The 22296-nt window shown below is 48.5% G+C and overlaps 1 protein-coding gene across 1 annotated transcript; it reads right to left on the bottom strand.

Annotated features, from left to right (window-relative positions):
* Positions 1-966: 966 nt before the first annotated feature.
* Positions 967-18847, bottom strand: LOC111155664 (melanocortin 2 receptor accessory protein). Its single transcript, XM_022515957.1, has 3 exons — positions 18277-18847; positions 2554-2653; positions 967-1096 (listed from the first exon to the last, which is right to left on the bottom strand). Exons 1-3 carry the CDS (start codon positions 18461-18463, stop codon positions 967-969), a joined length of 417 nt encoding a protein of 138 aa, XP_022371665.1. The 5' UTR covers positions 18464-18847.
* Positions 18848-22296: the final 3449 nt, after the last annotated feature.

Genomic DNA, 22296 nt, shown 5'->3' with positions numbered 1-22296 from the left:
CACCCAGTTGACTCCCATCCTATGAGCTCAGAGACGTCCTGTGACACCGTTCCAGTGCACCCCTCTCCCCTTGGGTTCTGCCTTTTAAAGGCTTTGGGGAGGTCGGGAGTGTGACTTGGGTTCCTTGACTGCAGTCAGCGGGGCTGGTGGGGCCTGCACTGCCCTGTCTTAGTAATGGTGGGTGACAGTGGGGGATGGGAACGCCCTCCCTAGGTGTCCTAAAGAAGGTTCAGATCTGCCTAAAACTCAGGGTTGATAAATATTACAGAGTATGGAGCGCCTGGGCGGCTTGGGTGGTGAAGCATCAGACCTGGTTTCGGTCCTGGGATGGAGGCCCCTCCCCGCCGCCCACCCCCTCCCGTGATGCTCAGCGAGGAGTCTGCTTGTCTCCCTCTCTCTCTGCCCCTCCCCACCTCCCCCCACTGCGCACGTGCACACCCGCTCTCTCTTTCTTAAATAAATCTTTAAAAAACTATATCACAGCAGTAATAGTTGAAGCTAAAAAGTGGCCCAGTAATAGCAAGCAAATATTTTTAAAAATTAGTTCGTATATATTTTATTTTCTACCCTTCCCAAAGTGAACATAAGAAGTACGTTTGCAGGTAAAATGCACTGGAAATCAGCACTCTCTGGGGCAGCTTCCCTGTGCTAGGCGGGGTACTCCGAGCCCTGGGTCACGCATGCTTGTGTCCCCTCGTCGAGTACATCCGGGCCTGCACTTCCGGTTGCACGTAAGTAGGCTTTCCAAAGGCAGCCGTGCGTTCAGGTTGGTTTGAGTTCACCGACTTGCTGGTTTCACTTCTACAGTTGAGAGGTTCTGTCTTCAGGGGGAGGCTCACCCCATTTGTTCCTGACATCAGCTGATGCTGTGGGGGTCCCCGTCGAAGGCCAGTTCTGGGAGGAGAGCAGGGTGGGTCCAGGGGGCAGAGTGGGGCAGGTGGAGGGGCTCGTGGCCGCTGCTGCCACTCAGGGCTGCGTGCTCGGCTGCCCGGGGCTCCGGCCGAGCTCAGTGGAGCCGGAGGGCTGCCCCCGGACGCAGAGGGGGAGGTGGAGGCTGTGACTCCAGGGGCATGTTGCGTGGTGTTGGGCGTTGTTCCTGTGGACAGAGCAGATGGGAGGCAGGCATCAAAGCTGGCGAGAGAACGTACTGGGTGCTTTCCTGTTGTGCCATCCTGCCTGCCCAGAACCCACAGAGAAGACGTCATGGGACAAGAGCACCTCCGCGAAGGGAACAGACCCTGGGGGAGGGTCAGCCCAGTTCATGAGGGTCACCACTGTGGAGCAGTGGTAGATAATAGGCAGTGCTCAGTGGTGACCTTGACCCTCGGTCATTCCGCCTGCAGTCCCATCTCCCTCGTGTCCACTTACAATGGGGAGCAGGCATCTATCCACATGCTTGAGCGTGTAGCCCGTGCACCTGTGCCTCCAGCCAGACTCGTGTCTTAGCTAGAAACCCATCCTCTCTGATGCCTCTCCCAAATGTGAGGTGCTTGGGGCAGCGGGCATAGCCGCCTGGAGTGAGCCGGCCCACCACGTCCCACCCGCCTTCCCGTCCCATCAATGAAATGGGACCATCATCGCCTCTTAGCTGCCATCAGGATAACACGAGGTGATGCTCTGGTACAGAATCAGTCCCAGCTAGAGTAGTTCCAAGTAGTTCTAATTCTAACATGAATGAGGAGGGTCCGGAAGGGAGCCTGATAGAGCAGAGCCCTCCTTTCAGATGATGCTAGTGGAATTTTATATTTTTACGCATAGAAAGAACAACTCCTTGGAGCAATGCAGCATCTCCTTCCCAAATCTTACAAACGACCCATTTGGCTCCCATGAGCATTCCATGCCCATTGAAATATCTGGAGAGCTTTGGTATCAGGGTGAACAGCATTACCCATGTGCCGTGTAAGGTGGTAGCCCTCAAGACAGGGAGGACTCCTCAGCCCCGGCTGCCTGGGTGCCCACCGGATCAGGGAGCTTTCCGCCTCCCTGTGTGACCAAAAGGAAGCCTCCAGTTTAGCCGCTAAGGCACACAGTACGTATTCAATAACAGATGGTGGTCGTAGATGCCTAGATTTGGGTCCCCTTCTCCTGGTGAGTCGTTTGGCAAGCCCTAACTGCCACATGGGGTCATTTTGGCTCGGTTTTCTTTAACAGCTTAACGGAGCTATATTTTATAGACAGCAAAGTTCACCCGCTTAAATGGAAAATTCAGAGATCTTCAGTAGAGTCACAAGCCGTGCAGCCATCCGCACAGTCTGCTGTAGAATATTTCTGTCATCGGAACAAGAAGCCCCGGCCCCAGTAGCCAGCACTAATCTGCTTTCTGTGTCTAGATTATTCTAGATGTTTCATATCCGTGGAATCCTACAACACGGGGGGCGGGCCTTTTGCATCTAGCTTCTTACACTTAGCACGGTGTCTTGGAAGTGAATGCGTGTCGGACCGGGAATCGGGGATCCGTTCCTTTTCGTGACCGAACAGCACCCCGCGCTGCGGACCTGCGGTCCCTCACTGTTCAGCCCGTGACTTACCTGTGCCGGCGCCCTCCATACTCACCTCCCCTGTGAGGAGCCTGACCAGGACATGTAGAGCAGGATGAGGAAGAGAAGCATGACGAAGGACGCCAGGCTCACCCAGAAGGTGATGACAATGAAATCTGTGGGAAGGGGGGTTGCATCTCGGTGTCAGCGTGACGCCACAGAAGCCCACAGCTCCGGGCAATGGGGTCTGAGGAGAGGACTTGTCTCCTCTCCCAGCCTCTCAGCAGCCACCCCTGGGAAGACTTTTCCACGAGCACCAGGGCCGCAGCGAAGGGACTTTTTCCCAGAACAACCAGCGGCAGGCTCAGGTAGGGGATTGCCGAAGGAAAACCAGCCAGTGAAACGAAGGGACCCCGTGGATTTGCTTTTTCAGCTGCTGCTGCTCCCCTCCTTCCCCTTCTCCTTCAGAGAGAGAAGAAAGGGCTGTGGGCAGCTCGTATGACAACCAACCTCCCCTCCCCTGTGAGGGCGGCAGGGGCCTTTGGGGACTGCTCTATTAGGGGCAGCCTCAGAGACCCCAAGACCGAGAGATTTAGGAGGAGGTGGGCGAGACTGGGGTGCTAGACCGCTCCCGTGGCGGGCAGGGCAGAGCTTTTAACCGAGGCCTCACTGGCCCCTTTCTTCCAGGGGCACGTGGCCAATTTGGGGGCGAGGAACAGTGACAGGAGGGAAGATCACCCGTGCAGTCTACCCTGTGCATTTGTGGCCAGAGGTTGAAAGGACAGGAAAACTAGGAAACATAGTTAGCCTCTTGGGGGCCCTAGGTAGAACCTGAAAGGCCAGGAGGAGCTGTCCTCCAGGGCTCCAGATCAAGAACATTCTGCAAGTTGCGAGGCACTGTTGCAATACGGTAGTGTTTCTTGGTGATCGACGATGGCTATGGGCACAGTACACTATGCTCGTAATGAGTGTGTTTGAGGATCTTATCCCAGACACACTCGTGCCCCCAGGCCCGGATGCCCCCAGATGGACCTGCTAGACACATACACGTGTGAGCAAAGGAGGCTACTGAAGGCTGATCACCCCTCAGGAATTTATTAAGCACCCACTCATGCCAGGTGCCACCACAAGGTGTGAAGGATTCAGAGGGAGCCACAGGAGCACAGCGGAAATGGCTGCTCCCCTCTCTCCCACACACTCCTCCCCCTACAGCCTCCTCTGCACTCCTCCCAGTACTCCCAGGGATATGCCTGCCCAGACTTGCGCTGTGTTCTATTAAACAAAAAATGTTTATGAATGGGTAAGCAAAAGAGGAAACGAACAGAATGAATGAATGAATGAATGATGAATGACTGAATGAATGAATGAGGTAGCTAGAGATTTGTTTGTCATCTACATAGAGCTGGAAGTGAAGGCCCCGGCGGTAAATAATGGCACTTGAGTAAAGGGTGTCACCTCTACTCTCCATGACCTGGGACAGGTAGGGAGAGAAACCGAAGGACTGTAAGAGTTCATCTTATACCTGGACAGCATCAAAAACAGTTACAAGGAAGAGAGGCAGTACTCGCCAAAGGAGTCAGACCCCCACTGCCTTGTAACGAAGCATCAACAACTTGGCCTTCCCAACTCCAGAAAGACAAGGACAACGAAGACCCCCAGGCTGGCTCCCACAACCTCTCTCCTCTCTGTCCCTGACCTGAGAAACACTGGTGGTGCCCCAGAACTCTGACCAGTCGTAGGGGTATATGGGCTCCCAGGAAATAGGGAATGATGTTGTTACTGTCTGCCCAAAACTGAAGGACTTTCGAAAAGGAGCCCCTGAAGTTCTCAGCATTCCTGGCTGCTCACTCATTATTCTAGAGCACCTGCTTCGGCTCCACCAGCCAGTCACAATCTCTTTTATAACCCTTGGAGTGGGACGGAATAAATGCTTTCAGAAGTTTTGGTTTTATCCTGTAAGGATGTTTTGGATTTAGGCAGACACCACTCTGCTCTGTCTCCATGAAAATCATACACGGTTTGAGATCTTCCGGCAGCTAGAGAAGTTCTGTCGGGGCCTCTAAGAAAACAGCTTCAGAAGTTCTGCCTCTGGGACACCCCTGCCCCTTCTCCTGGGCTCACACGTGTCTGCTTGGCCCGTGGTCAGTTATCTCCACATACTAAACAGGAAATGAAGTAACACCTTCCACAGAAAACAGTGTCTTCAGAGAAGTGAGATCTGAATTGTTTTCAGATGAAAAGGGGGTCAGTAGCCACTGGCCATTTCCGGTACTAAATTCTCTTTCCTTATGTTCTGTTGAAAGGGACGGCCAAAAAAAGAAGTGGGGGGGGGGGCTCTTTTTCCTCTTCCTACTGAAGATTCAGTCTAAGTGCTTGGAGAGAATATTTCGTTCCAGGTCCAGAGATGTCATTCCCCAGGGCTGGAAATGTTTAAACATCCCTGAGCTTGTTTTTACAACAAGGAACCGCAGGCTGGCTTGACAAGGAAACTGGTCCAACCACGGAAAACCTTCCTCCCCTCCCCTCCCTTCCTCTCCTCTCCTCTCCTCTCCTCTCCTCTCCTCCCCTTCCCTTCTCTTCTCCTCCCCCTTTCTCTCCCCCTTCCTAATTTACCTCCTTTTTCTCCTCTCCCCTCATCTCGCCCCTCCTTCCTTCCTTCCCTTCTGAGCCCACACGGGCAGAATGAAGGGAGCGAGGCATCCACAGTTGGTCGACAAGAAGAGGTTCTGATGGAATGGTGCGGCTTCACACCTGGGGAGTTTCTCATCCTGTCTTGGAGCTGTTCAATTTTGTGAACTGCTGAACCTCAGTTTTAGCATTCCTCCAAAAGCTACTAACATTTGGGTCCCAGAGCCCTATAGGAGATTCACTCCAAGACTTTTCCCTTCTTGGGGAACAACAACTGGGTTAAGGACCTAGGCGATGCAGGTGGGCGATTTTGAACTCAAATTCTGACTTGGCCATTTTGTAGCCGTGGGATCTCAGGCAATCTGAGATTTTTATATCTCTAAATCTATTAAATGGGGATGACTTTTAGATGTTAGATAGACTTTTAGGTGGATTCAATAAAATAATATGTATATATAATGCCAATGGCACAGTTCCTTGTTTAATGGTTGTGAAATGATATATAAATAGAACTAAAATTATTTTTTCTGTTAAGAGGGTGTTGGGCAAGTGATACCACCGTGTCCTTTAAGCTCCACTGAAATGTGGGATATGAGTAAAGGTAATCGAGGTACAGACTGCAAGTTGCGAATCCTAATGTTTGCAGGTTCTTACATAGTAAGAGAAGCCCTGCCTCTCACTGCCTGGAATAAAGACTACATTTCCCAGACTCCCTTTCAGCTAGATATGGTCATGTGACAGGGTTCGGCCAATGAGATGTGAGTGAGGTTACTGGACTGCTGCTAGACGTCCTCCTGCAGAGCCTGCTAGATTTCAGATAACATTGTATCCCTTCCTATTTCTGTATTCCATTTTGCAGGTGGGAACCTGGATGTGAATCCCAGAGAAAGGCTGGGGTGTAAGGATAAGGGGCGGATCCAGGGGACGGCAGAGCAAGGAGCTGGAAGGAAGCTGTCTCTGAGGAACTCATGGAGCCGACCCAGCACAGGGTCCTGCAGACTTCTCTGTGAGACAGAAACCAGCTTCTCTTCCATTGGGTGCTGTTGACTGTAACCAACTTCTTTACTGAATCAGTAAAAAGAGCTGACTTTTTAAATGAGCGTACCCAAACTTACAAATCCAAATGAATGCTGACTTTCACAATAATCATCTTCTATCACAGTCATATAAATCTTCCTAAAATAATACATGTCTTGATTAAACATCTGTAAACATTTACCAAAGATTCATAAACATTTGTAAAGCTTTCTTTTGGGATTATCATCAAGGGCAAGCGTGCGTGCGCACACACACGCACGCGCATACACACACACACACACCAGTTTTGCTACTTCATAAAATCATGTTTTATTTTCAACACCCAGGCGGTACCAATCAGCTCAGTCATCCCTTCCATTCACCTGATTGGTTGAGGATGACTCTTAAATATTTCCCCAAAGCAAACCCACCCTCGAAAGAGATACATAGTTTATCACTGTAGATGTCCCATAGAAGATGCTGTCACTACCAAAGTCAGTTCCAAAAGAAGAGCCCCAAGCAGTTTGGGAGCAATAATGGAATCATTCATGTGTAGCACCTCTAGCTGGGGCTACCTTGATGGGATATTCGTTGCGAGGTAAACAGTCTCATACCTTGTTTAAATCACTTTCTCTTTTTTTAACATTTTTAAAAGATTTTATTTATTTGGCACAGAGAGTAAGAGTGCATAAGCAGGGGGAATGGCAGGCAGAGAGAGAGGGAGAAGCAGACTCCCTACTGACCAGGGAGCCTGATGTGGGGCTCGATCCCAGGACCTTGAGATCATGGCCTGAGCCAAGTGAAGACGCAAAATCACTTTCACTGTTTATGTCCTATCCACAAGGCTGGCCATTCGCTGAAGAGTTAGTAGTATCCGTTAAACTTGTAACATGAAACTGATTGCTCTGATGGGAGAAAAGAGTTACATGTAGGTGTCTGGCTCAATGTTTTCACCAAGTTCTCTGCCTTGTGTTCAGAAGAGCTGGGTTAGTGGTGTGTTTCTGTTCTGGGAGAAGCAGATGAACAGACTGCCTTCTGATTGAAGCTGCCAGAGCCAGCACATCAGTGGAAGTCGATATGAACTATGATAGATTTTTCCTAAGCCATAATTTAAAGGAAGAAGACATACTGTCCTGAGAAGCAAATAATACAGCGTGAAAGCCAGGCACTACCCAAAGGAAATCAATCCATCTTGCCGCTCCCTGCAAGGGAGCATCAGGGCGTATCTGGAGAGTCCTTGTGTTACAGTAATATGTGTTGCTACTGTAACATTGGTATATGGAACTGTTTTCCCCTAAGCCTAGCCCCTGAAAGGGGGACAGCTAGAAAGCAAACATAGGATTCAGGCAGAGCCTCAAGAAACGGATTTGCATTTCTCACTTTGTCAACAGTGTTGGGGAAATTCTTAATTTTTCCCTAGACAGAAGTCATATCTGAAAATCACAAGGGTACAGATCCTTGTGAAGTCCCTCTAACAAAATCACACCAGATTTCAAGCCAGCCCTGGGAAAGAGCAACCCAGAGCCTTCCAGTCATCACTGAAAGCTCCATAAAACATGTCTATCAGTCCCTGGGTGTTTCCAGCACTCTGCCCAACCATGACGGATAAATTCCAGTGTATGGGCACGAACACAAAAATCTTTAAAATCCTCCCTGCTTGTTAGGTGAACACCTGAGCCTGGGTACTTTTCCTTCTGTTTGCCTCCTTTTCTACTTGGTACAGAAGTCGAGCCCAGCCTGATCTTCCGCATCTCAACCAACCACATCATGTGACCTTCTTTGTCTCACTTTAAAGCATCCCTGGCTCATGGCTCCATTCCCAGCATCCTTCTGCCTTTGATGTGTACCTCTGCTGGGAGGCGAAGAACTGGGAGGTGAATCTCTCTGATCTGTTCGACTGGGTCAGAGATCCAACCCAGAGGAATTGGCGAGGAGAGAAAGGTGCATTTGTTAACAGAGAAGCTCACCTGCTGTCTGCATCGTGACCTCTGTCCCTCCTCACCTGGACTCATGCTTGCCTTACCCGACCTTCAAAGCCAAGTAACAGAGCATCTCTGAGCCCGCCAGAAGCTGCCTTTTGCCAGCTTTTTCATTACGGAAAACAAAATTGACACCGTGATAACAGTAGCACAGAGAGTGGATGGATGGTAGAGATTTCTGGTTTTGCATGTGTGTGTGTGGGGGGGTATTGTTTATTTGTTCTCTTAAAGATTTTATTTATTTATTTGATAGCAAGTGAGAGAGAGAGAGAGAGAGCAAAGAAGGAAAGAGAGAAGCAGACTCACTGCTGAGGAGGGAGCCGGATGCAGGGCTTGATCCCAGGACCCTGGGATCATGACCTGAGCTGAAGGCAGACGCTTACTGACCGAGCCACCCAGGAGCCCCTGTTTGTTTGTTTTTTTTTAATAAACTTCCTTGAATTCAAATACCGTGAACAAAAGTAGGCGAGATAACTTTACTTGACATACAACAGAAGTTTTTCTCCTCAAGTCCACTGCTTGTACCAGCAAAATACAGGAATCATTCTATATGTTCAAAAACAGAAATTTCTAGAACACCATGCAGTTGTTTACAAAATCCTTGTGAAAGAATATTTAACAACACAAGAAAACAAAATATTGTCAAGTCGGTAAGAGCAAAATACAAAACAGCATATACAGCCGGGGGTGCCTGGGTGGCTCAGTGGGTTAAGCCTCTGCCTTCGGCTCGGGTCATGATCTCAGGGTCCTGGGATCGAGCCCCGCATCGGGCTTTCTGCTCAGTGGGGAATCTGCTTCTCTCTCCCTCTCCCTCTTTCCCTGTCCTTCTGCCCCTCCCCCCCAGCTCATATGTTCTTTCTCAAATAAATAAATAAAACCTTAAATGTGTGTGTATATATATATATATATATATATATATATATATATATATATATGGCCGGATCCTATTTGAAATATCCCAGACCCTATTTGAAATCTCTAGGGGAGACAGGACGGTCATAGTGGACTCTGTAGAAAGGCAATGTTGTGGATTGACTATGTTTCCCCACCTCCCAGGGCGGAAACCCTCATCTCCAGACGGATGGTGTTTGAAAGTGGGGTCTTTGAGAGGTAATTAGGTTTAGAAGAGATCAGGAGGGTCTGGCAGCATGAAGGGATTAGTGTCTTTGTAAGAAAAGGAAGAAACTCTCCCTCCCTCTCACTCTCTGCCTTCCCCTCTTCCTCCTTGCCTGCCTCCCTCCCTCCGTCTCCCCTCAGCCTCCTGCTGCATCTCCCCCTCCTCTCTCCTCCATTTGCAGGCCTGGAAGAAAGGCCCCGTGAGCCCACAGTAAGAGAGTGGCTGTCAACAAGGCACGAAGCAAGTCCTCACCTGACAGCAAATCTGCTGCGACCTCGATCTTCGGCTCCCAGCCTCCAGGAATGTGGGAACTGAATGTCTGTTGTTTAAGCTCCCAGTCTATAATATTTTGTTACAGCAGCCCGAGTAGACTAAGCTAGGTTTGACTGCTTCAAATCTACTTTTGGGATGCTTCCCTCCAAGGGATTTTCTTTCGAGACGGTCGATTGTCCCCCACCACCCTTACCCTGTATGAGAGGGTAGTTGGTACCCTGCAGAAGGGCCACTCCAGGGTGCTCTGCACGTATCCTTTGCAGTTAGTGGGACACAAAGGACAGGAGTCTGTGCTCACGAAAATCTTGAAAGCCAGAGACAGAGCAATCAGCATTAGCAGAGCAGAAAGAGCATCCCCCCAACCCCCTGCTGCAGAAGATGTCACCAAGGTCCTGCCAGGAAAGAAGGAGCCAGCTTGACTTGTTGCCCCCCTGGGGAAGAGGACACCCCTGCCTGGACCAGCGCCAGTCCAGCTGGGGGGCAGGGCAGCCAGTGAAGAGGCCAGTGTACGAGTTCACTCAAGAAGTAACAGCAGCGGGGCGCCTGGGTGGCTCAGTGGGTTAAAGCCTCTGCCTTCGGCTCGGGTCATGATCCCGGGGTCCTGGGATCGAGCTCCACATCGGGCTCTCTGCTCGGCGAGGAGCCTGCTTCCCTCTCTCTCTCTGCCTTCCTCTCTGCCTGCTTGTGATCTCTCTCTCTGTCAAATAAATAAATGAAATCTTTAAAAAAAAGAAAAAAAAAAAGAAGTAACAGCAGCTACAGAGGAAAGTCACTTTCCCACACACAGGTTGCCGGGGTGGGTGACCACTGTCCCAGGGAACTCACAAGGACCCCCGCTGGTGGGTGCTGATGGGAGGGGAGAGGCGAGATTGACAGGATCAGAGTTCTGGAGTCAGGTCTCGGGCCCCACGGGGAGTGGACACTGCTGGGACACATCACCCTCCGTGGCCCAGCTGCTGTGCCTGGTCGCCTTCCAGATCAGAGTCTGAGCTGCCTCGCCGACAGACCCCACTGTCCTCCCTGCCCCTCACGACGTTCCATCCTTTCTGCTCCAGTAAACAGGGGTCCCAAACCAGGAGGGGACCCAGGCATGTCCGTTCGCTTAGGCTGCGCTATGATAAGAACATTTGTGGTTCCTTAAATTCATCTGCCCAATCCTAATGCCCAGGGAGGTGGTATATGGCACTGGGGCCTCTGGAAGCTGCTTAAGGCACAGACAGAGCCCCCCGTGAATGAGATCGGTGCCTTTACAAGACAGGCTGCAGAGCGATGCCCTCACATCTTCACCCCCTGGGAGGACACAGCAAGAAGATGTCAGCCCCAAAGCAGGAGAAGGCCCCTCTCCCAAACTCAACCATGTTGGGGCCTTTGTGTTAGACTTCCCAGCCTGTAGAACTGCGAGAAATACATTTTTGTTCTTCATAAGCCCCCATTCTATAGTATTTTGTTATATTAGCCTGAACCAATGAAGACAGTAGCTTAAAGAAGAGGAATTTAGTTTCTCACAATTCTGGAGGCTGGAAGTTGGTCCTTCCTAGGCTTGGTCCTTCCTGAGGCCTCTCTCCTTGGCTTGTCCTCACACGGTCTTCCCTCTGTGTGTGTCTGTGTCCTCATTTCCTCCTCTAAGGACACTGGTCATATTGGATTAGGACTCACCCTTATGACCTCAGAATAGTTTGATCACCTCTTTAAAGACCCCCTTCTCCAAATACAGTCATGTTCTTAAGTACCGGAGGTTAGGATTTTGATATAGGAATTGGGTTGGGGGGGACACAGTCCAGCCCATCACACCAAGGAGGGACATAGTTGGGGGAGGTTCAGACCTCAGTGGAGATGTGGTTTGGCCGCTGGATAGCAGAGATGTTGAGCTGGTCTGGAGCTGCTGGACAAACGAACGACCACCCTCCAGAGCACCAGCAGGGTGCAAATGACCAACAGCTGGTAGGGGGTCCCCTTGTCAGGGGCTTGTGACTTCTGCCCCCTGTGGGCCACGGAATGCCTAGGGACCTCAGTTTCCAGGTCAAGATGGCTGCAGAGAAGTTATTGCCACGTGAGACCACAAGATCTTAGAGGGACTGTGTTTGGGGCCAGTGACAGGGGCCGACTGCCCCACATGTCCTCCGCTGACCCCCAGCCACAGCCCAACCCTCCTACAGATCCCCCACCCCCAGGGCCCTGTCCCGAGAAATCTTAACTCCCAGCTCACTTTAAAGGAATCCCATCATTTATCACAAAGCGTATTTTGAAGGCAGTAAATTAATAACTGACACAGTTATCCATCATGAAAATTAATGGTGTGTGCAGGAGCTGCCTACTTCCCATTCGTTTATTAATCCATCCCGCAGAGATCATGCCGGGCACCACTCAGGAGCTGGGGCTAGAGAGAGCAAGACCAGTGGAAGGTTCCCACTCTGTTGGTTCCTCCGGTCTGCTGACAGTTTGCCCACTAATCATGTCTAGTGTCCTGGAAAGAGTCCCCAGGGATCAGAGCCTGGAATTGAAGTCCCAGCTCTGCAAATATTTCACTGGGTGACCTGGGGAAAGTCACTTGGCTTCTCTGGGCCCCGGGACCCCCCATACTTATATTCCGATAGCTGCAACACTACAGCACCCTAATTTATTTATGCTGACCCCTCCCTCCTAGACTGTCAACTCCCGAGCGTAGAGATCTTGGCAACTGTATGTTTCCAGGGGTGGCATGTGGCTGTTTCCTGCCTCTGTGTCACCTGCCACCCACCCAAACCTCAAATTTATATATTCGCCAGAGGGATATTCTTAGCAAGCAAATTGGACCTTGTCTCTTCTCTGCCTACAATTTTAAATGACTCCCTGAAGCTCCCATGAATCCCTCTGAGGCTGGCCTGCAAGAATTTCATCACCATGTCACTCTTCCCAAAAAACACCCTCCATGTGGTGCTTGCCGGAAGCACCTCTTGCCTACACATAGTGTAACTGGTCTACCCCACCCAGGGCCGCCCCTCTGTGGATCGGGCAGAGTCCCTTTGGGTCTTTTGATTCAGCTTAGTCCATCTTCCCTGTGAAGCCTTCCTTGTGTCTTCCCTGTCTGAGCTCTGCCGGCCACTTCTGCAAATCTCCAGCATAACACCATGAATCACGTAACAGCTTATTAAGGATGTGTACCTGCCACCTTACTGGAAATGGGGAAAGTTGAATGTACACCGGGTGTTAGATGACACTGAGGCCCCATTATTGCAATGTTTAGATACAGTGTTATGTTCTCACTTGTTACTATCTTACGAGGTGGAGGGATGTTGTGATATGTGCAACCTGCTTGGAAATACAGCATCATTGTAAAATAGATAACAATGATCATAAAATAAAATCGTTCTTGAGAAAAATCAGGGATAGGGATTTATGCCTCCAGCTGCCCATGCAATGCCTGGCCTATCATGGATAGTTACAAAATTTTGATTGTTGAGTTAATCGTGAGCAAAAGCAAGAAGATAAGACAGGTATGGTGAGCTTCTGGTATGATGTGGAAATGGGGTTTATTGAGATAGATGAAAGACCAAATTGACAGCACTCAATTTCAGAGAGACTACTGAGAGGAAAAGGGAGCTTAGACTCATTAAGATGGCAGGGACAGGGAATGGTGCAATGAGCGCATGGTTGCACCTGGAGTCCCTCCTATGCAAGGATGCCATGAAGAGTTACACAAGTTGTGCATTGTTCAAGGAATTTCCCCTGGATGAATTGTGATTAACTGTGTTCACAGAGTAGGGGTCTTTTTCTGATTTCTGTGATTGAGGATAGTGGCAGCTTTATTCCTACATAGGTGGGACTCGAGGGAGAAGAGGGGAACTAAGATGACCATCTGAAGTGCCTCAGTTCCCCAAGATGCATCCCTGTGATGGTCCTGGGCAAACCTAGGGGGTTGGTGACCCTAAGAAGAGTGCACCTAGGAAAAGAAGAAAGAGGTTGAGAGGGACAGAAGAGAAGATAGACACAGAAACCAGGGGGAGGAAGGAAGTGAGCGTGCAGGGTGATTTTTCGGAAGGGGCAGTTTCAGATGATGGTGGGTGCAGAGGACCAGAGAAGGTGAAAGTGGGCACCACTTGGAGAAGTTTGGAGACCAGGTGGGAGAGACTTTGGTTGATGGTACAAGAAAGCAGCAGGGATGCAGATCTGGGTATGTTTTAGACAGCAAGGAGGAAACCAGTGGAAAGCGAGAGATGCTGGTGAAGAAGGGAGCCCTCCAGACTAAGCTGATGAGCTATGGGGAAACATGATGATATTTTGTGAAAATAATGAGTGGACACCCCACGCTGGGGCCCCCCTGCCAGTGCCCCTGTGCCCATTCATCACTCTGGTGACCAGGTCTCTGGACGTCCTGCGGTGGCTACTGTTCCCTACCCCGGGGGCTCCCACGTTCGCTCTACAACACTAAAGCTCCTCCTCCGATAACCAGCTTGGCTGACACACCACAATGGTTAATTTTATGTGTCAAGTTGACTGGGCTCAGGGATGCCCACACAGCTGGTAAAATGGGATTCTTGGATGTGTCTGTGAAGGTGTTTCTGGGAAACATACATCCATACATCCTACTCTTGCAGTTCTTCCTGGAGAACTCGGATAGAACCACCATACTGGGAGTGTCTCTGTTTCTGGTGTCAGGAGATGATCAACCTCAAGGTCATTTTTGTGGTCTTGGGCTAACCCACCATATATTTCTTTCTGCCACGTGGCTCTGTGAATGGGCAAAATGGCCTGCTTATCAAGAGAGTCCTTGTCACGATGAAGACTTAGTGAAACAAGCCAGTCGCAAGAAGTCACACAGTGTATGGTTCCACTTAGGTGAGGCGAGATCTAGGTCAGTTCAAGCTGCTGTAACCACAGTTTAGAAAAAAAGAGGGTCCCTGTCCAAATGAACTAAATGTTTATAATTCTGCCAAATTGCCCAGAGCATGGAGTTATTGTCCCCAACCTCCAGCAGGCTCTGGGTCCTTGCCCCCAATTCCCCAGCTGAGCTTGTCCCTCCGCTGGAAAGAACGACCACTTGCCACCAGCTGGGCCCTGCCTGATGCAGTCACCGACAGGCCCAAGGAGGAGAGAGGGAACTCAAGGGAGTTCTCAGTTTCCCATCAGGAGTTCTTACAGACAGCATGCAGACAAGGAGTCCCTTTGTGTGTGCACACAGGCGTGTGTGTGTGTGTGTGTGTGTGACTGTGTGCATAGAGATGAAAAGATACAGAGAAACCCTAGTCGGCCAGGCACCAAAATGCTAACACTGATGGTTCCCGAGTAGCAGAGTGAAGTAATTTGCTGTCTGAATCTTTTACTAAGAGCATATGAATCTTATTATTTTTTAACCTTTAAAATAAACATTTTTAAGGGGGCCTTGGTGGATTAGTGGGTTAAACAGCTGACTCTTGGTTTCAGCTCATCACAGGCTCCTGGGGCCCTGGAACCAAGCCCCGTGTAGGGCTCCACGCTCAGCTGGGGGTCCGCTTGATATTCTGTCTCCCTCTGTGCCCCCCCCACTCATGCACGCACATGCTCACTCTCCCTCCCAAATTATTAAAAAAATAAACTTTATAAACCTGAATTATAAATGTGCCAAACATGTAGAGAAATACAGAATATGTGTCCACCAAATATTTGCTTCTGATCCTTTTACAAAAAAAGGATATTAAATGATTACAGGTAAAGTCAGAGCCCTTCCCATCTTCCTGGTCTTCCGCTCCAGGGGAAATTGATGTATGCTGTTATATTTTCCCATGTGCCTGCACCCCCCCTAAGAAAGAACATACGTATTTTTATATTTACAAGTTACTATATATTAATCGCACCATTAATTATAACAAATTCATTGGTATTTAAGGAGATGTCGTTATAATCAATAGGATCATGAAGCATGAACGGAAGTTAATTCCGTAGGATGTATAATTTGGCTTGTGGCTTTTTTTTTTTTTTAAGATTTTATTTATTTATTTGACAGAGAGAGACCTAGTGAGAGAGGGAACACAAGCAGGAACGGGGGAGAGGGAGAAGCAGGCTTCCTGAGGAGCAGGGAGCCTGATGCAGGGATTGATCCCAGGACCCTGAGATCATGACCTGAGGTGCAGGCAGCCGCTTAACGACCGAGCCACCCAGGCGCCCCTGGCCCGTTGCTTTTTACCTCATGATACTTTAGCAGTTTGCTCCTCTTGTCACACGCAGATCTGGCTCACGTGCTATAACTGCTCTATATTACTGGTGATAGTAATACAGTCATAACTCATGTATCCCTCCTCCTGTTGATGGATATGATGTCCTTCCCAATTTCTGACTTCACAAACAGTGCTGCAGTGAACGCTGAAATATGCATATCCTTGTGGGCACGTGCAGGGGTTCCCTGAGGGCGCCTGGGAGAGGGACGCCTGGTTTATGCCTTGTGAGCATCCTCAACTTGTCTGGTCCTTGGCAACTCCGCTCTCCAAAATGGTGAACCCAATTTGCTTCTCATCCGACGCATCTGGCAATACTCATTTCTCTACTTCCTCCCCGGACACTCTGAATATCCATGTCTTCATGTTTGAATGCCGGGAATATGTCAGGCATTCATTCCCCTGCCTTGGAGCCTTGGTCCTTGGTGTTCCCGCTGCCTGGAAGGCTCTGTCCAGGGCCATCCTCAATGTCTGATCTCTCACCAGTTCATAGGTCACCGTGGGGAGCCCTTCACCCACCAGCCTAGTCAAGGGTGCAGTTCCTCTTTGCACCCCCGCTCTACCTCGCTGTCCTTCTAGTTTTATTTTCCCAACTGCTGTATTTTTTTCATATTAATGGTGAATTAGAGACTGCTTTGAATTGTTAACACCTTTCTAATTGCAAATGGGTTTTGATTCCCTCCTCCTGAATCTGGCCTGGCCTTGGTAACTGATTTGCCCAAAGTCACAGAGCTAGTGAGTGACAGAGCTCAGATGGGAACGGCAGCTGACTGGCTTGGGAGCCCACATGCCTGGCCTCCAACCTGTGGGTCACTGCCCCCCAGCTGACCCTCTAGAGCGAGCTAGACAACTACCCAACCAGGACATAAAAAGCCTAGCACAGAGTTTTTGTCTAGCCTGAAACTTCTTTTCCAGAGAAAGCCGAAATTAAGTTCAGGGAACACCTAAAGACTGAACTACATCAGAAATAGAAGTCAGAAGGAGTAGCTCATTCTCTATGGGTGTCGAAAGCTCCTGATATATAGGGTGTCTGAGGGGACCCAGCAACTGAGCTCCCCCTAAGTGTCCTCACTGAGATGGTCTTTATAGCATTGGGGAGTTTGGGGAAGAGTTTCTTATTTGCCTTCATTTGTATGCCCACCATGCTATAAATTTGTGTCTCAAGTTCACGTGTGCAAGAAAGAACATTTTTTCTTTTCAAACCTCACACACAGCTCACATCAGCCACCTTTCCCAGAAATGGAAGTTGTTTGTGGGTGACTGAATGGGGCAGAAGGCTGAGACTGTAGGTTCGAAGGTTTTAAAGTTGCAAAAACGTGTCCCTACTCGAAGCAGGGGAGAGAGCTTTGGAGCCTGGGGGCAGGGGGCGACCAAGTGGGGTGTCTGGTCCACAAAAGGACGGAAGTGTCCGAAGCCAACAGAGAATTGCACTTAATTCATGTTCATTTAAAAAAGACTCTCCTAAATACGAATCTACATTTTGAAAACAAAAGAAAACAACAAAATAACAACAACAACAACAAAAAAAAAAAGTCGAATCTACATTTTGTCCAGATCTCTATGTATCCTAAAGTTCTGGGCTTCTGATGATACATATGAATGGGCTTTTATTTCAACCCTGACACGTTCTCCCTAGAACTCGATGTCTCCCTTACTGTGAGCTGTATGTGCAAAATTCTGCATTTTAATTTCATGAGTATATACCTTGCAGCACAAAACACACCAAACCTATTGTTCCCAGTCCAAAAAGCTTTGGTGCCATGTTGGGGCAGATATGGGAGAGTAGCTGGCCTCCTGGAAGTCGTAAGGGAAACTGGAAACAGGAAGCCTCCTAACAAGACATTCTAGATGACTTCCTCCAAGGGTTCAGCCAGGGATCTGTTTTTTATTAGCAATAACATCCAAATGGATTTCAGTGTTGAGCTGATGTGTGACCACGTTTCTCTGGCTTTTCATACAAAAAGCATCCTGTTCCTTCCAGTGACCACACTTACTTTTTGTCAGATTTTGTGGTTGTAGGGCGTGAAATACCCGAGAAGCCCGACACATGGGGCTAGCAGAGAATGGGTCCCCAGTATTTGGACTTTGTTTTGTCTTGTTTCTCATAGTCATTTCCTCAGCTAACTTGTTATCTTGACTCAGTAGCTGGAATAACCAGAGACAACTGTTCCCAAAGCACCAACTTACCCAAGAGAGAAAGACTGAGAGAGAGAGATGAGCAAAAGGAGGTTGGTTTGTTCTGGTGGTCCTACCTGAGACCATGAAGATTAAAATTGGTGGGTATTTCCATAGAAATTAATAAGTCATTTATCTTAGAGGTGGACACAATGCAACATCGGCGATTCAAAGAAATTCACCTAGCTCATAGGAAACCCAGACAAATCAAACTCCATCAAGGAACCCTATCTTAAAACGCATGTTCTGCTCCCAAGGTGTCTGAGTTTCTTCCCAGGTTAGTTTCAAGCCTATTACAGAAGATAACAGATACCATTTGACTCCTGTTTCCTTCTATCTCCATGTACAGGGTCAAGTTTGGGCTCATCTTTGACACCTGTTGGAGCAGGAGGTGAATGGATAAAGTCTCTTGGGCCAACCCCCCAGGCTCTGCCTCAACTCACATTTGTTGGCTTTCAGCTTCCTCTCATCAACGGGAATGAGGTCCAGGTAATCGAGGTAGTACTCGTAGCCGTCGTACGGGCTGGAGGCGTTGGTCTCGTTGGCCATGTCTGCGGCGCTGGCAGGCGGCGCATCCGAAGCGGGTCCAAGCCCTCGGAGGGACTGGCCAACTGATTTCCGTAAAGTCATCCAAGTGTGTCTGTGGGTCTCCGGGCTCAAGGCCTGACCACTTATCAGAACTGTTTGGCTGGGAGAAAGGCCAGGGGGCTGTGCCTGACATCTCAGCCCCCACGCAGAACTTTCCGCCCCGCCCTCCTTGATAAAAGTCCAAGACAAACAGAGCTGCGAGGCAGGAGTCCAGGGTTTGCAGCCGGGCCCGAGCGTGCCCCTCCGCGTAAGTACAGGAAAACGGGAACCTGGGCCCCTTGAAGGACAAGGTGCCGAGTAGGACTCTTTGCTTTAAGACTTTAAAAAGTAATCAGACCAAAATGAAAGGCTGGCGGTGCCCTTGACTTACATTAAGGCAGTTCTGGGCCCTGTTGAGCAACCTGCGAATCGCTGACTTAGACCGAATATCTAAGGGCAGAAATTGACTGATGTCAGCCCTGAACTTGTAACCTCTCTCGTGTACGCAGAGCCAACTAATTAAACCGAAAGAACCCTCTCGTCCCGACTGAGAACACCTCCCAGCTTTTATCTAAAGTCCCCAAGAACGAACCAGTCAGCGGCATTTGTTCCGGCGGAAGAGGCTGTTTGCCTGGACCAGACTCCCACGCGGATCCGGCTCTTAGGCAATAGGGCCGGAGGGTTCACCCAGCCCTTGGCTGACGACAGGGGCATTTGTGCAGGAAGAGCCTCTAAGTTATCCCTTCATTTTTCTAAGAGCCACGGATGCGATCGAGGGGAATATTCCAAATATTTGGAATGAGCAGGACTGAATGTGAGAGGAGCCTCTGAGAATGTGCAAGGAACCCCAAATTCCCAGAATGATGCAGCTTTTCCCTCCAAGACCCCAGCTGGTAGTGTTACTGTTCTACACTCCAGAGGAAAGCTGAGCCGTCCTAGCATGCGTGTCCCCATGTGCATTTGTCCAGGACTCACTGTATCCCCAGCCCGGTACTGAAGCTTTTGCCGGGACAACAGGTTTGATGTGTCTGACTTTGCAGGATGTGTTGAACAGAAAAATTCTTCTACCAGCTCTTCCTTAATTTGGGTTGTATTCATTTTTATACATTTCAGCCAGATTACGTTTCTCTGTCCAAGTCACTACATAATATTTTGCTTTTCTCATTCTGAACTTAGAAGTTTGGAAGGTTGGAGTTGGGGGGATTGGCAAGACCAGCAGGTGGAGGGGCACCTGGGTGGCTCAGTTGATTAAGTGTCTCCTTCAGCAGGGATCTTGATCCCGGGATCTGGAGTCGAGCCTCAAGTTGGCCTCCCTGCTCAGCGGGGAGCTTGCTTCTCCCTCTCCCTCTGACTGCAGCTCCCCCTGCTTGTGCTCTCTCCCAAATAAATAAATTTTTTAGAAAACAACAAAGATTAACAGGTGGACTGGATGTAGAGTGTGAGAGTAGCTGAGTCAGGTGGGAGTGCTTGCCTCTCTGTCTGCCCGTTCCTAAACCGTCCTCCATCTTGGCTCCTTCAAGTTTAAGTTCCCCTTGGCCAAAAACAATTTCTGGTCCTGCCAGGCCCCAGTGCCCTTCCCTCCTCTCTACTCCAATCACATGAACTTGTCATCACCACCACCCTTTAAAAATTATTTTAGGGATGCCTGCCTGACTCAGTCAGAGGAGCATGTGTCTCCTGATCTCAGGGACAGGAGTTCAAGCCCCATGTTGGGTGTAGAGATTACTTTAAAAAATAAAATCTTTAAAACATATTTTTAAATGGGGGAATAACTTACAATAAATTAAATGCCTAAATTTCACAGATACAGCTTGACAAATGTCACATACACACTCCACACACTTACACACAACCATCACTCACATCAAGATAGAGAACATTCCAGTGCCCGGGCAGGCTCTGTCATGCTCCTTCCTGCCTGATAACTCCCCCCTTCCCGCCACACACCAAGGTTCTGAGTTGTACCTTTACAGATCAGTTTTGCCCAATTTCAAACCTCAACTAAATCTAATCGCATAGCACCATATGTATCCTTTTGTGTCGGGTCCTTTTAGTCACCATATTGCTACAGGTAGTGGTCTTTGTCCTTTTATTTTCCATGTGGTATTCTGCCATGTGAATATTCCATAACGTATCTCTCCATTTTTCTATTGATGAACATTTGCTTTGTTTTCTGGGTTTGGCTATTATGAGTAAGTGGACATAGACACTAATTTCTCCTAAGTATGTATCAGAAGTATAACTAATAGATAGCTTTACTAGGTACAGAGCTAAATAGTCCTCAAAAGCCTCAGCTTACCAATTTACACGCCCACAAAATAATATACATGTATGGCATATTGCAAGAATGGTTACCGTTCTTTTCCTTGTATACACAGTGACTTTGTATCTCCCCCTCAAAGCTAAAAGTACGTTTCTCCATCCTTCAGATGTGGGTTGACCTTGTGACTTGTTTTGGCTTTGATTTCTACAACTGTTAAGAAGCTGTATAAGAAATTCCAGGCTAGGTGGCTCGGTTGGTTAAGCATCCGACTCTTGATCTAGCTCAGGTCTTGATCTCAGGGTCATGAGTTCAAGCCCTGCTTTGGGCCCCACAAGAAGAAGAAGAAGGAGGAGGAGGAGGAGATGGAGGAGGAGGAGGAGGAGGAGGAGGAGCAGGAGGGAGTGGGGGAGGGGGAGGGGGAGGGGGAGGGGGAGGCAGACCCATGATCAGCTGCTAACTGTAGACCCATGAGTGAGTATAGCAAAACCCAACGACCACTTGGCTGAGCTAATTTTCAGAATTGTGAGCTTTGACCTGGAAAAGATTTGTCATCCACAGTGTTCAGAATTCCATTAAAAAAAAAAAAACACTGGAATTACAAAGATACAGGAATTCCATAAAAAAACAAACAAACAAACAAAACACAACAACACTGGAATTACAAAGACACAGGAAAACTGGGACTTCTGGTTTGGAGGGAAGATGAACTTAAAGCAACTATTATAAATATGTCCATCAAAGACCTGAACAGAAAACAAATAGGCAAGTCAGGTACCGTAAGAAAACACTTAAAAATTATAGACCCAATAAAGAATTTTTATATAGAATCTATAACTCAGTAATGAAAAGAGAATCCCAATTTAAAAGATGGCAATAGACTCAGACACTTCACAAAGGAAGATACGGAAATAGCTAATACACACATTAAAAAATGCTTAACATCATTAGTCATCAGGGAAATGCAAATAAAACCAAGAGGTACCTCTCTATATAACAGATTGTGTAAAATTAAAAATACTGACAGTGTTGGGGTTCCTGGGTGGCTTTGTTGGTTGGGTGCTAGACTCTTGCTTTCGGCTCAGGTCATGATCTCAGGGTCATGGGATTGAGCCCATGGGATCAGGCTCTGTGTTCAGTGAGGACTCTGCTTGAAGTTCTCTCCCTCTGCCCATCTCCTCCTCAAATAAATAAATGAATCTTTAAAAAAATACTGACAGTGCTAAATGTTGGTGAGTAAATAGAACAACTGGAAATCTCAAGCACTGCTCATGGGAATGCAAAATGGTATGACTTTGAAGGAAAGAAGCCAAGCACATACAACCTCATACAGTACTATCCCATATGTGTGATGCTGGAAAGGGCAAAACTAGCAAAAAACATCATTTTTGTAACTGGTTGCCTCTGGGAGTTGCTGTTGGGGAGACACTGGGGAGAGACAAAAAGGAACGTTCTGGGTGTGATGGAAATGTTTTCTATTTAAACACAGATGTGAATTACATAGGTATATACATTTTCAAAACTCATCAATTTGTACACTTAAGATTGGTACTTTCCAGGGGCTCCTGGGTGGCTCAGTCATTTAAGCATCAGACTCAGGGGTTCAGCTCAAATCCTGATCTCAGGGTTGTGGGAT

The sequence above is a fragment of the Enhydra lutris genome, unplaced genomic scaffold (assembly GCF_002288905.1).
Source record: "Enhydra lutris kenyoni isolate GAN:26980312 unplaced genomic scaffold, ASM228890v2 scaffoldscaffold43, whole genome shotgun sequence".
Classification (NCBI taxonomy): Eukaryota; Metazoa; Chordata; class Mammalia; order Carnivora; family Mustelidae; genus Enhydra; species Enhydra lutris.
The sequence above is the reverse complement of the archived record's forward strand: the minus strand, read 5'-3'. Positions and strand labels throughout refer to the sequence as shown.

Coding starts and splice junctions, on each gene's coding strand:
- LOC111155664 (XM_022515957.1), bottom strand. CDS start 18,463: ATGACTTTACGGAAATCAGTTGGCCAGTCCCTCCGAGGGCTTGGACCC. Junction 2,654..18,276: donor GAAGCTGAAAGCCAACAAAT/GTGAGTTGAGGC, acceptor CCCTTCCCACAG/ATTTCATTGTCATCACCTTC. Junction 1,097..2,553: donor TCAGGCTCCTCACAGGGGAG/GTGAGTATGGAG, acceptor CTCTGTCCACAG/GAACAACGCCCAACACCACG.